Below are 13782 nucleotides of genomic sequence, written 5' to 3'. Positions count from 1 at the left end.
AACAGCTGGGCTTCTCAGGCAATACCCTGTAGCTTTGTAGTTTCCCACAGCTCCCCCTAGCATGGTGGCTTCTGGGTAGCTGGACTTCCTCCCTGGTGGCTCGGGCTCCAGAGGTGTATGTTCCAAGAGTGGAAGCTGTGTCACCTTTTCTGACCTGGATTAGTGCATAGATACCTGCAGCATCGCTTGCTTATACTTTATATTTGTTAGAAGCCAAATGATTCAGGAGTGAAGATTTAGATTCTACCTTTTGTGGCAAGCATATCAAAGAATATGCAGATTGTTTAAAACCATCACAGGGTGGGAGGGCGTTATTACCAGAACCCAGAGAGGGTAGATGGAATGGGAGGACTGCCTGGCCACAGCTGTGTCCCTCGGTAGAGAGACTCAGCTAATCCTCAGCTCTGTGCAGAGGGAGCTGGGGGAATAAGTAGCTAGGCCCGCTTCCATCTCCTGCTGGTGACTCTGATTGCTAAGTCCAGCTGGAAATCAGAGGACCAAGGGGCCCTCAAAAAATGGGCACATGGGCGGCGCATTTAGCTCAGTGGTTTCACTGCCTGCTGCGCAAGTGCAAGGACCCGAGTTCGATCCCCAGTACCAAAAAAAAGAAAAAGGGCACAGCCCATGTGTCTCAGGCCCTTGCAGAGAGAGCCCAGGGAAGGTGGGGAGTGAGCCAGGAAGGGCAAGCAGACCACACCTGGGCCAGAGCACACCCCATGGTCAGTGTTCTTAGAGCAGTCTCTCCATTTCTTCTGTGATTTTTCAGGCTGGACAACCTGATCTTTCATCCGGAAAAGGCTGAGGTAGTTGCTGTCCTTGACTGGGAACTTTCTACCTTAGGTGATCCCCTTGCTGATGTGGCCTACAGCTGCCTGGCTCACTACTTGCCATCCAGTTTCCCCTTGTTGAAAGGTAGGACCCGCTGCTAGGGACAGACAGGGATGGGGCTGGCTCCATTCACCAAGCGTTTGGGAATGAACTTGGCTAAAGTCATTTGTGATTGGGCTGGGGTGTCCTGGTGGTTTAGGTAGAAAATGTCATTAGAATGTGTTCTTGTCACATTCAGGGGGAAATAAATATAGGATGTATGGTAAGTGACAAATACACTCTTAGAGACTCCTCTTGTGCTCTCACACAGCTGACTTCTACTTAACACTTTAAACTAAAAAGGTTTTACAACAAATACAAGTTTGTTATAAAAAACATTAGGGCCAACAGATAGCAAAATAAAACCCAGTTAAAATCACTAGTAGTCCCAGAGATAACCACTTGGTGACATTTCAGTATCTGTCCTTGTCGTCTTTTCTTCTGTGTGTATATGTACATTTTTTAAAACAAAAATGTGATTATATCATTTTATAACCTTTTTTTCCTTAATTGTATACTTTGAACATGTTTTGATGCTTTTAAATATTTCTCCTGCAGCTTAATTTTTAATGACAGCATTGGATTTTATCATATAAAATTAACTGAAGACATCTGATTTACTTCCTCTTTGAATACTCAACCTGCTTTTTTAATAAGATGCCCAAACCCCACCAAAAAACCATTGAACATCTTTGTGGTAATATTTTTGCTGTTATATAAGAATCAGGTCCTAAGGATGGAATGTATTTGTGCTTGTATATCATCAAAATATCACAAATGAAACAAAGCACTGAGAATCTTAATTTGTTGAAATTATCTTTGCCCCTAATTTAGTGGGACAGTTCTTCCAGCACTTTGTGTTTTGTGTTGGAGACAGAAACCAAGACCTCGTGCATACTCAGCACATGCTGTGCCACTGAGCTACATCCCCAGTGTCTCTGTCTCTACCACAGGTGTCAGGGATTGGGATTTGACCCAGCTTGGCATACCTACTGCTGAGGAGTATTTGAGGTTGTACTGCCTTCACATGGGCATCTCTCCCATCAAGAACTGGAACTTCTATATGGCTTTCTCTTTTTTCCGTGTGGCTGCAATCCTACAAGGAGTCTACAAGCGATCACTCAAAGGTAATGAATGGGTGGCCAGGCTGACCTAGACAGGTAATGGGGTGGCTAGGCTGATCCAGGTGGGTAATGTCGTGCCTAGGCTTACCTAGACGGGTAATGGAGTGGCCAGGTTGATGGATGAGCCATGACAGCTCTGCCACCTGGATCCCTTCCCCAGCCACAGAGGCTTTGGTAGGAGCTGTTAGGCCAGAATTCTGTAAGATTCTATTAATCTAATCATTTGTCGTGCGTGTGTGTGTGTGTGTGTGTGTGTGTGTGTGTATGTATATGTATGTGTATATACACACACACACACATATAAATATATATTAGTTATTTTTCTTGTTGCTGAGACAAAATACCCAACACCCAAAGTTAAAGGAGGAAAGGTTTCTTTATCTCACAGTTTGTAGAGGTTTCAATCTCTAATCGGCTGTCTTGAAAGCAGGGTGGCATGGCAGGCATCACACAGGAGAAACAGTTTATGGTGGACAGAAGATAGCAAAGCAAGCAAGGGAGGAAGATGAGCCTCTTTTTGTCTCTTATATTATATCCAGGCTAGGGAGATTAGGGTGGTGCCAAACCAATCAGTGGGCTGATTTAGTAATTACTCACCCTCAATCCCACCACCCTTAATCCTAGCATTGTACCGTGAATCAGTCACACATTCTGGATTCAGCCACCTCTGAAAAACCCCCACCTATGACTGCATGAGACTTTGGGAGGCAACATCTAAACACAAACTATAGCAATATATATATATATTTATTTATTTATTTATTTTTGGTACCAGGGATCGAATTCAGGACCTCAAACTTGCCAGGCAGGCTCTGTGCCACTGAGCTAAATCCCTGGCCCAACCATAGCGATATTTATTCTTTAAAATATTCTTTGTTTTTTTGGTACCGGGGATCGAACTCCGGTCCTTGCACTTGCGCAGCAGGCAGCGAAACCACTGAGCTAAATCCCCGGCCCTTTTCTTGGTTTTGTAATAGTTCAAATAATGCACAATGTTTTTCAGTAAAAGCATACATCCACGTGATAAAAATTAAGTCACATAAAACAGTATAAAATTATTTCCTTTTCTTCTTAAAACCATCCCTCAAAAACAACCTAGAATTCTAAGTCTGGCAATTTATCCTCCAGGTATAATCACACATGTGAGAGAAAGGATGTTTTCCCTGAAATTTCTTCTGTACATCTGTCTTTTACTCCCTCTGTCCATCTTTCTTCTATGCTTATGCGATCATCCTATGTGTATTTTCTAGTACCTTGATTTAAAATTCTTTATCCTTAAGAATTACTATAAAATATCAATATGTGTGTGGATATAATATATATTTAATAACTATATATAGCAAATTGTTTGCTTTCTTTGTTCACATAACAGTATTTAATAGAGACTTTCCATGTGACACAGATCTAGATCATTCTTTTCGATCTCTAGCACATTCAGTTGTATGGATAGACTGTCATTTGTTTAATGTTTCCCTGTAAGTGTGTATTTCTATTGCTTACAGATTTTTGCAGCCACACATAGTTGCTGGTGAACATCTTTTCTCATACACATGTGAATGTATCTCCAGGATAAATTCCCAGAATTGGAATCTCTGGGTTAAAAATATGAGCATTTGAGATTTTTATAGATGTTGTCAAATTGCCTAGTAAGAAAGCTGCTAGGTTGGGGGTGGTGTAATTGTGTTTCTTTGATGTTGCTTTTACATGGGAAAATACTTTATTTAGCTAACTGAGAGTTCTAGATTGTACCTTTTAAGTTGGAATGTGTGAGAAAAAAAGGTATTGCCACTGAAACTGACTGTTGATTGTGTGTGTCTACGTGTAGTGTGTATAGAGTGTTTACAAATATATATGGGGTGGAAAAGTGTTTTAATTCTAAAATTTATAGGGTAGCAAGTAAAATAATATATATTCCACTTGGTCTTTTTTTGGGGGGGAGGGTACCAGGATCGAAGAAATAATATATAAAGCTATTTAAGAAGATTGAAGGGTAGGTAAAGTTTGCCTCCTATATATAGGAGGGAAAGCAGGTAGAAAGAAAGGCTTTTTTCTTTTTTTGTTCTTTTGCTGGGCTGGGGATAGAACCCAGGGCTTTGTGAGTGCAAGGCAAAGGCTCTACCACTGAGCTACACCACAGCTTGAAAGAGAGTCTTGAAATACCCCTTGTACCCACATTGGAATTTTTAGATAGCATTCCCACCAGAGGAACCAGGACTTCTTGGAAGTGGATCCTTTCAGGTCTCATTGGCAGGGTGTCTATGAAATGAACCTGCAACAGGCAAAGATGTTATTCGAAAACCACAAGGGTCAAATCCAAAGATTCAGGAGATGGCCTGAGTTGGCTCCCACTTGATAACAGGAGTCAGAGCATCAATAAAGATGCTAGTGGAAATGGATGCAAACCCAAGGACTTTAAGATCCATAGGTAACCAGTGACACAAAATGGAGATGAAGTCACATTGGTGACTTAGGACTATGTCATGGAAACCACTCATTCTGAAAGTTGGCAAATGGGAAAAAAGGTCAAGCATTTATCCTGCTTTTCCTCTACCTTAGGCTAACCAAATAATTGACGAGGGAACATTTCACTCTAGAGAATGTCCTGGAAAGAATGATAGAACTAGATTATTGCCATTTTGCAGCCTGGAATGTATTCCCAGAGTTAGGGGGCCGGAGATTTAGCTCAGTGGCACCGCACCTGCCTGGCAAGCCCAAGGTCCTGAGTTCGATCCCCAGTACCAAAGAAACCCAAAACAAACAAACAACAGAGTTGTATAGGAAGCCTGACCCTGCGCTAACATCACCAAGAAAGACAGAGACAGCCAGACATGACATACGCCTCATAGCTTCCCCCAGAGTCAAACCCGATTCTGCCCACATCTCCATCACTGACTACACACTCATAGAATGCATGGGATTCAGAGGACACAGTCAGTAGGGCTGCAGGGTATAGCAAAAGCAATTGTAGGAAATTTCACAGGGCAAATACCTCAGTTTCTTCACATGTCAAGGGGGTGGGAGAGAATGAAAAAGGAAGCAGAGGAGGAGAGACTAAAAGACATTAATTTATTTGGATCTTTGCTTGAACAAATTGTCTTTAAAAAATTTTTTTTCTTGGTTGGTCATGTGGCACACACCTGTAATTCTAGCATCTGGGAGGCTGAGACAACTTTGATCCCGAGTTGGAACCCAGCCTGAGCAATTTAGCAACTTAGTGAGACTTAGTGAGACTTCTCATCTCCAAATTTAAAAAAAGGACCTGGGAACATAGCTCAGTGTGAAGGCCTTAGGTTCAATCCTCAGGACCACACACACACACACACACACACACACACACACTCATCTTATGCTAGAGTGACACTTGAATTCTGATTGTATTGTTAACAATATTAAGGAAGTATTAACTCTGTGTGTGTGTGTGTGTGTGTGTGTGTGTGTGTGTGTACACATTACTGGGGATTGAGGCCAGGGGTGCTATACCACTGAGTTATATCCTCAGCTCCTTTTTTATTGTTTGTTGTTGGTGTTTTGTGTTGAGACAGGGTCTTGCTGAGTTTCCCAGGCTGGGCTTGAACTTTCAGTCCTCCTGCCTCAGCCTCCTATGTACCTGGGTACCAGTGTACCACACCTGGGTAGTTAGCTTTTTTCTTCTTCTTCGGAACTGGGGATCAAACTCAGGACCTTGCACTTGCCAGGCAGGTGCGGTGCTACTGAGCTAAATCTCCAGCCCTAGTTAGCTATTTTTTAAGTGTGATAATGTTACTGTGTTTTTTTTAAGGTTTTGTCTTTAGATATAAATGAAACATTGCCAGATGACCTAATATGACATTTGGGTTTTACTGCAGAAAAATCGGGGTGGGGGGGTGGGGATAACGGAATGAAACAAGATTGTGCAGACACTGATCATGTTGAAGGTGAGTGATGGACACGTGCAGGCTCATCACACTCTTCTCTCTACTCCTGTATGTATATCTTTGCATTTTCCAAAAATGAAAAATAAAAATAAAAAACAAAAGAGAGGAAGAAAGCTATGCATTAGTGGGTTTGTGAGTACTGTGGGGTGTCCTCAGCTTCCTGGTTGGGGACACCCCGTGCTGGCTGGCAGCAAGTTTCATGTTCAGGTTGCCACATTCTTCAGAGAGAGGCAGATGCTGTGGGGCCATTGGCCATTGGTTCATTCATTCCCAAGTCTCTGAGCCTCTCTTCAGTGCCAGCACCTGGCACATGGTCCATTTTCACCAGCAAAACAGTGTCTAGAGGGTTTCCAATTCACCCTCACCGATTGTAAGGAACAGGGGAAGGGGACGTTACCAGAACCTCTGTAGTAAATCCTAGTCTCCTGCGAGCCACGGCAGCACACGGCGAATTACAGGAAAGGTAGACAAAGGAGAAGAAGCTGAGCTTTGGGTCTGATCAGTGCTGCTCTGGGTAGCAAAGACAAAAGCCCCCTAGCTTGCAGCACTTTTTATTCAGTCCATGGGGAAACAGATGTAACAAGTGAAAGTGCAGAGTTCAGTACTTTACATTGGGATAAACAAGGTGTAAAAAGACTGGGGGCCAGTGGAAATCTAAGAACGATGAGGAACTATGCAGATGAAGATTTGGTTCCTCCCTGGCATCTCCCGCAGGTGTGGTCTTGTCCTGGCACATTACAGCATCTGGGGATCACTGAGGTCTCAGTTGTGACCCGAGGCCAAAATGCAATTATGTCTGGAATGTCGTAGCTGGCCTGTAGGCAGGAGAACTAGGCCTACTCAAATGATTTTTCCCAAGAATTATGTAGCATTGCTCCCAACAACCGATCAGAGGAGCAGGGCTCTCACAAGCAGGAATGCATAGAAACAATAGCTTTCCCTCCTTTGGAATTGGTAGCTTAGCTCTGAGAAGCCACCATTCCCCTTGTTGGTTATAGCTTTGCAGTTAAAGCTAACCCGAAACATTTCCTGGAGGGCTGCTGTGTTTTCTTTGTTCTGTTCCAAGGACTGGGGGGCGGGGGGGGGGGGAATAGTGTTATAGCTTGTGCTTATAAAGAATTACCCATTTTAGCCAGATGGCACACCCCTGTAATCCCAGCACTTAAGAGGCTGAGCCAGGAGGATCAGGAGTTCAAGCCTAGCCTGGGCAATTTAGTGAGATACTATCTTAAAATGAAAAATAAAGGGCTGAGGATATAGCTTAGTGCACTGTATGCAATAATTCCCAGTACTGAAAAAAGAAGTTGGTGATAGATGAAAAAGAGGACCGTGAGAGTTAAATGTGAGTGAGCTCTGTAATGCTGGTCTTTATTTTTTTTTTTTTTTGGTACTGGGGCTTGAGCTCAGGACCTTGTGCTTCCAAGGCAGGCAGCGGCACTACTGAGCAAAATCCCTGGCCCCTAATTTTGATTTTTTTTAATGGAAATAAAGTCTTTGTAAATAGGGAAGGGTGGAGGGGGTGAAGGGAGTGCTAGGAATGGGGAAAAAGTAAGAACCAAGATGCATTATGTAAAGGTACAGTTCCCAAAGAGAAATGTAATTGTGTTGTATACCTAAAATGTACCAATAAAAGAATTTAACAAAAAAAATTTTTTTTTAAATTTTTTTTTCCTAGTCTTTGATTATTGATCCAGACAAGATGGGGCCTAGAAACTGGCCATTCATCCACTCAATCTTGACATTGCTGTCAAATTCCTAGTAGGGCTGGTCTAGGATATTGCAAGATGTCTTACAGCTGCTGGTTCAGCAGAAGTGACTCAGGCTGCCACTGACTCTGGAGGAGAAGAAGAGGTGGAGAGCAGGGTGCAGGCAAACCCAAGTTTGTCTTCTAGTTCCTGGCCTGCTGACCTACAGCTTGAGCTAGTTATCTCTGTCTCTTAAGATTCCGTTTCCTGGGCTGGGGATTTAGCTCAGTGGTTCTATAGCCTGCCTCTCAGCGTAAGGACCTGAGTTCGATCCCTGGTACCAAAAAAAAAAAAAGATTCTGTTTCCTTGTCCACAAAGTGGGGATTCAAACAGTTGGGTTGCTTTGGGAATTCAGTGAGTTCTAATTGTTCTCAGCACAGCATCTGGTACATAGCAAGTGTTCAGGCTCTGGGAGTGGATGCTAATGGAATGATCATCATATCACAGGTCGCCCTTGTTAGGAAGGGTTGGTTAAGAGTAATCACTAGTTTTCTTTCCTTCTGTTCAGGGCAGGCAAGCTCAGCAAACGCTGAGCAAAGTGGAAAGCTGGTTGAATTCATATCTAACCTGGCATGGGATTTTGCAACTAAAGAAGGATTCCGAGTTTTCAAAGAGATGCCAGCTGCCAAACCGTTAACAAGGTCCTGCCACACTCGGGGTGGTCCATGGTCGCTGCTGAGTCCCATGGGAACAAGAAACTACAGCTCTGCCCCGGAAGCTCCCCCAGCGCATGCCTCAAAGAGAGCACTGGTCTTCTCAGTAGAAGGCCTCTCCCCACATGCCAGAGACCTGTATGATCGGCTGCAGCAGTTTATGGAACAGCATCTGTATCCCCTGGAGCCTCAGCTGCAGAGACACCAGGCCTCGGTGGACAGATGGACCCCATCCCCGCTGATAGAAGACCTTAAGGTCAGGTAGCCTGTGAGAGAGTTGGGGTTGCCTTGTTAACATGGCAGACCCCACATATCTGTGCTTGCCAGGTGGGGAAGAGACAGGTGGACAGAGCAGAATTGTCCTGGCTTTCCACCATCATCTGAAAGAGCCAGCTCCCCATTACCCAGCGTGTGTGTGTGTGTGTGTGTGTGTGTGTGTGTGTGTGTGTGTGTGTGTGTAGTTGGTTTGTTTTTGAGACGGGCTTGCTAAGTAGTCCAGGCTGGCCTTACATTTGTGGTGATCCTCTTGCCTCAGCCTCCCAGGTGTGTGCTACAGTGCCCACCTGTCCTGTGTTCTTGCTGTGTGAAAGAGGAATGCTGTCTTTGGCTTAGAAAGCAGGGACAGGTGGGCTTCTACTATGCAGATTTGAAACTGCATACTATATTGAGGATAAAGTCTCTCTTTCTAGAGAATCTATACTATCAAGCCACAAGGGCAATGAATTGTAAGCTGTCTGATGTTGAATTCAGTGATTGCTCTTTAGCTGGTAAACAGAAATGCCTGCTATTCTTTGTCAGGGTTAACCTTGGATTGAGTTGGTTTTTAAGTTGGGGTCTTTAGGAGCACAATGCAATCATCATCTACTTTTCTAAAAACTAGCATTGTCAAAACTGGGCATGGTGGCACACACCTGAAATCTCAGATATTTGGAAGGCTGAGGTAGGAGGATAGTGAATTTGAGACTAGCCTGGGCAACTTAGTGAGACCCTGTCTCAAAAAAAAGAGAAATAGGGATGTGGCTCAGTGTAGGGCCCCAATTCCACAAAAAGAAAAGAGTTCCCCAAAATTCTCTGCCCTCTGAGGTAATCGCTGTCAACAATTTGTTATATTATGCTCCCAACATTTCCTTTTCGTGGTAAGTATATTGTCAGGTAAAAGGGCCGAAAACCAAGACCAGACCAGGCCACGACAAGCCTTTATTAGGGGAATAGATCTGCCGAGCTGTCTCTGAACAGAGGAGAGACAAAAGCAATATGGCCGGGGCAGGGAGAGTCTTTTATAGGAGACTGGGGTGAGGTTTGTAGGGGCTGAGGCAGGGTTGAGTGAGGTAGTGACTAGGGAATGGAGGAGCCAGTGACGTCACTAGCTGGTAGAAGGTGACCGAATATTAGGTTACTCTCTAGGCGGGAACAGGGGCATGCTGGGAAGAAGGGTTTGTTCTTTGGTGGGAGCAACCATCTTGGCATAATGTCACACAGGGGAGGGGGCAAGGCATGATAGGAAGAGGGCAGCTACTATACATAATAGCTGCTGAGGTAATGGGAGACCTATCATATATCATATATCATTCCTATGTTTCAGTGAAATTCTTTTATACATTCAAGTCTACCAGCTGCTTTTTAAATTTAGATTCATGGAAACACATGGAGATCAACCTCTAAGGGTTCTACAGTATGGATACCCCATAATTTGCCCTGCCCCTGGTTGAAGGCCACTGTGCCTTGTGATAACAGTAGCCAGTCCAGGTGCAAGCCATCAAAGCCAACTCTGGGTCACTTAACCATCACAAGACATCAGACAGTGGTATTATTGACAGGGACACAGGGGAGCTGGCTTTAGAAGACAGTAGAAGAGAAGGCAGGCCACAGGGCAAAGCAGGGCCTTCTGCCTAAAGAAGCCAGCTTTTTTTCCTTTTTCTCCCCCCACTTTTTTCCAGTATGAGGATTGAACCAAAGGCCTTCTCGCTGAACTACATCCTCAGCCATTTTTTAAAATTAAGTTTATTGGTACATTTTAGGTGTACAATATGATGACATTCATCATTGGGAATTTGTACCTGTACATGATATATCTTGGTTCTTATTTTTCCCCATTCCCCCGCCCTCCCTTCAATCCCTCTCCCTCCCCCCTCCCTATTTGCAAAAATTTTGTTTCTGTTTTTTCCTCCTCAGCCATTTTTTTTTTTAATACTGGGGATCAAACTCAGGACCTTGTGCTTGTGAGGCAGGCAGTGGCACCACTGAGCTAAATCTCTGGCCCTTTCCTCCTCAGCCATTTTTAAATTTTTATTTTGAGACAGTCTCAGGCTGGCCTTGAATTTGTGATCCTCCTGCCTCAGAGTGCCAGGTGCGCACTACCACACCTGGCATACAAAATAAATTCTTTCAAGTAACAAAAAGTGGTTCATGAATGAGATATTTGTTAGTTATCCATCACTATAACAAAATACCTGAAACAGTCAACTTAATAAGAGAGAGGGATTATTTGAGGGAGTTTAAGAGGTTTCACTCTGATAGGTTGGCTATGTTTCTTTGGCACATTATGGTGGGTGCATGTAGCACCCAGCGAGATGTTCACTTCATGAGCAGAAAGTGAAAGAGAAAGGACGAGACCAGGATCCCACAATCCCTTTTGAGGGTTCATCCCCCGTGATTCCAAGGCCTCCCACTAAGCCTCACCCCTGAAAGTTTCCACCACCTCCCAAGAACTCTAAACCAGTGAGCAAGCTTTTAATGTATGTGTCTTTGGGGAACATTCCAGGTCCAAACCCTAGCAAGACCGTTCATACTTAATAAACATTACCAAATCGTCAACTGCAAGGTATTTACCAAGTCACACTCCCATCACTTCCATGTGAAATGCTTCCCCCCCCCCCCATGCTGGACAGCACGCTTCACCCTTGCCCATCTGATAGCCCAACAGATGGAGAAAGTGGTTACTGTACTCAGGGGGTGAACACCTCCAGACTCGAAAAGCCAAGCCTGTGGTAGCACAGTAAACACCTAGTGTGGTACACATTCTCCTTATAGTCACACCCGAAGGGATTCATAATGGTAACCAAGATTTTGGGGTAGAATGATGAAATCATAGCTCATCACTTTTATCCAAAATGGCATAAATGAGAAGTAGTATTTGGCTGTTTCCCATGCTTTTCAGAAATCCTGTGATACAAGCATTATTGTCTTCAATTTAAAGGTAAGGAGGGCCAGGGATTTAGCTCAGTGGTTTCGCCACCTGCTGCGCAAGTGCAAGGACCTGAGTTCTATCCGTGGTACCAATAAATAAATAAATAAATAAATAAATGAATGAATGAATGAATGAATGAATGAATAAATAAATAAAATAAGGGTAAGGAAAAGGATTTGTGCAGGGTACACAGCTAGCATTAATAGCACCTGGGTTTAAATCTAGCTCTCCAACTCAAATTCAGGAGGTTTTGGTCTTCTCCCCTCCTACAAGCAGATGATTATATCCACTTCCTCTTACTGCCTCCTCTTAGAATTCCCTCACTTCCTCCTCCTCCCTTCCCATCCTTTATTTGTTCCAGTGAATCTGTGCTTTTTATCCTTAGTCATTATGCTTTGTACTAATTAGCTCAGTGCAAATAGCGAGGAAAGTCAGCTATTGATTCTAGAAGCACAGAGCAGACAGCTGGTATCCTCCCAGGGAGAAACAGCCAGGAGAATGATTATGTCCATAATCTCCACTACTCATTGTAACCCCTGACTTCTGTGGCAGGCTATTTATATTCTGTTATTTCATCCAGTCTTCACAAAAACCCAGGAAGGTGTGTGCTGTGGACCTGGTTGGATTTGGACTACCAGGTATCCACTCCCCACTTTCTTGGTATCAGCATCCTGGTTTTATTTACTTAGGGACATTTCTCCTCCTCTTTGGAGACATTCTGGCAGAACTGTCAGTTAAGGTACCAGCCTGGCCCTGCTTGGGCAAGAAGTGGGCACTAGAGCCAAGCTAGGCCAGCCAGATTTTCCCTTCCTGGAATTAGAAGGAGGAGGAGTGTTTTCCAGATGGAAAACAGTTGGTGCTCAACCATTGCACAGCAGTAGGGTCCTGGCAGGACTGTCAAACATCTTGTCCAGTTCCCGTCCATTTCTGAGCCGCCTTCTCTAATCTCCCTATCCAGTGTTGGAGCTCCAGCTAAGCTTCCCTCGCCATCCTTTTTTTCTTTCCTTTAGTTACTTGCCATCTGTTTCTGTGGCTTCAGCTCAGTGGTCCTAATGGGAGGATGGGTACATCCTTGTTTCACAGATAAGAAACAAATCCAGAGAGGAAATCTCTTCTCCGGAGTCTCCCAGTCAGGTGCATCTTGTGTTTATGCCACCCACACATCCACAGGCTCATATCAGCCAGTATCCTTGTTTTTGGCACACTCTGTATCTATGGCTGCCACCTTCTTCCTTCCAGTTCCTTTCATTGTGTTCCCTGGATCAGAATAAAACTGTCAGTTGCAGGGCTTCCAACTTGCTTTTCCCATGACAGGAGAAAGCCAAGGCCCAAGGACTCTGGAACCTTTTCCTACCCTTGGAGACTGACCCCGAGAAGAAATACGGAGCAGGACTAACCAACGTGGAGTACGCACACCTCTGTGAAGTCATGGGCATGTCGCTGTATGCTCCCGAGGTACCTTCTCTGAAGCTTCCTCAGCACCCTAGCATGCTAGCCCTCTGTGGGAAGATCTCCTCACGCCTTGTTGGTTGCCCTCCTGCACACACAGTCTGATTTGGGGGCACTGATGTGAACTTGAACATCTTATTGGGAGGGAGAACAACTGCAGGCAGCTAGCTGGAGCTAGAGCTGGAGCAAGAGAGGATCTTGGGTTGGGGTCTCCTGAGTCCATAGTAGTCACTTGGGCCTCAGGCTCTTAACTCCAGTCCTTCCTGTCAGACAGCTGTCAGACAGCTGAACCTCACAGTCTGGGGTTCTATTTCCAAACTCAAGGACCCCTTGAGTTGTAACGGGGGGGGGGGGGGTCTGAGACATGAAAGAGACATTCTCAGCATGGGAATGGGCATCACCAAGTGCTCTTTTTTCTTTTCAGATATTCAACTGCTCTGCCCCTGACACAGGAAACATGGAGGTCCTGGTGCGATATGGCACTGAAGAGCAGAAGGCCCGTTGGCTGACCCCTCTGCTGGAAGGCAAGACCCGCTCCTGTTTTGCAATGACTGAGCCCCAGGTACCTGGCGTGGACTGTCCCCACCTGCTGAGCCCCTACAGGGCTCTGCCTTTGGGGAACAAGGGACACTGGCAGCTCTAACAGGAATGTGCCCCTGTGTAGGTTGCCTCATCAGATGCCACCAACATCGAGGCTTCCGTCAGAGAGGAAGATGGCTTCTATGTCATAAATGGTCACAAGTGGTGGATTTCAGGTATTTGGCCTGAAATTTGCTTTTCAAGTACATGTCATTCAGTCTGTATCAACAAGCAGGTCTCTTGATAGTAGAAAGGGGACAGTC

General features: G+C 44.7%; 2 protein-coding genes across 12 annotated transcripts in view; one reads left to right on the top strand and one right to left on the bottom strand.

The window, feature by feature from the left end:
• Positions 1 to 13782, bottom strand: part of Brap (BRCA1 associated protein) — a 147766-nt gene that overhangs the window by 59690 nt on the left and 74294 nt on the right. The window lies entirely within an intron of this gene.
• Acad10 (acyl-CoA dehydrogenase family member 10) overlaps positions 1 to 13782 on the top strand; it is a 47123-nt gene that overhangs the window by 28869 nt on the left and 4472 nt on the right. For 10 of the 11 annotated variants that reach the window (XM_087198400.1, XM_087198394.1, XM_087198399.1 and 7 more), the window contains 6 exons: positions 767 to 912; positions 1821 to 1994; positions 8160 to 8560; positions 12806 to 12946; positions 13365 to 13502; positions 13605 to 13695. In XM_087198400.1, the coding sequence (XP_087054526.1) occupies positions 767 to 912; positions 1821 to 1994; positions 8160 to 8560; positions 12806 to 12946; positions 13365 to 13502; positions 13605 to 13695 (1091 nt within the window). The remainder of the gene's footprint in view (positions 1 to 766; positions 913 to 1820; positions 1995 to 8159; positions 8561 to 12805; positions 12947 to 13364; positions 13503 to 13604; positions 13696 to 13782) is intronic. The other variant, XM_087198398.1, reaches the window with a different exon arrangement.

The sequence above is a fragment of the Heterocephalus glaber genome, unplaced genomic scaffold (assembly GCF_053883595.1).
Source record: "Heterocephalus glaber isolate CG9 unplaced genomic scaffold, H.glaber_assembly_v1.0 deba00001687, whole genome shotgun sequence".
Classification (NCBI taxonomy): domain Eukaryota; kingdom Metazoa; phylum Chordata; class Mammalia; order Rodentia; family Bathyergidae; genus Heterocephalus; species Heterocephalus glaber.
Note: the sequence above shows the minus strand (reverse complement) of the source record. Positions and strands in the feature narration are given on the sequence as shown.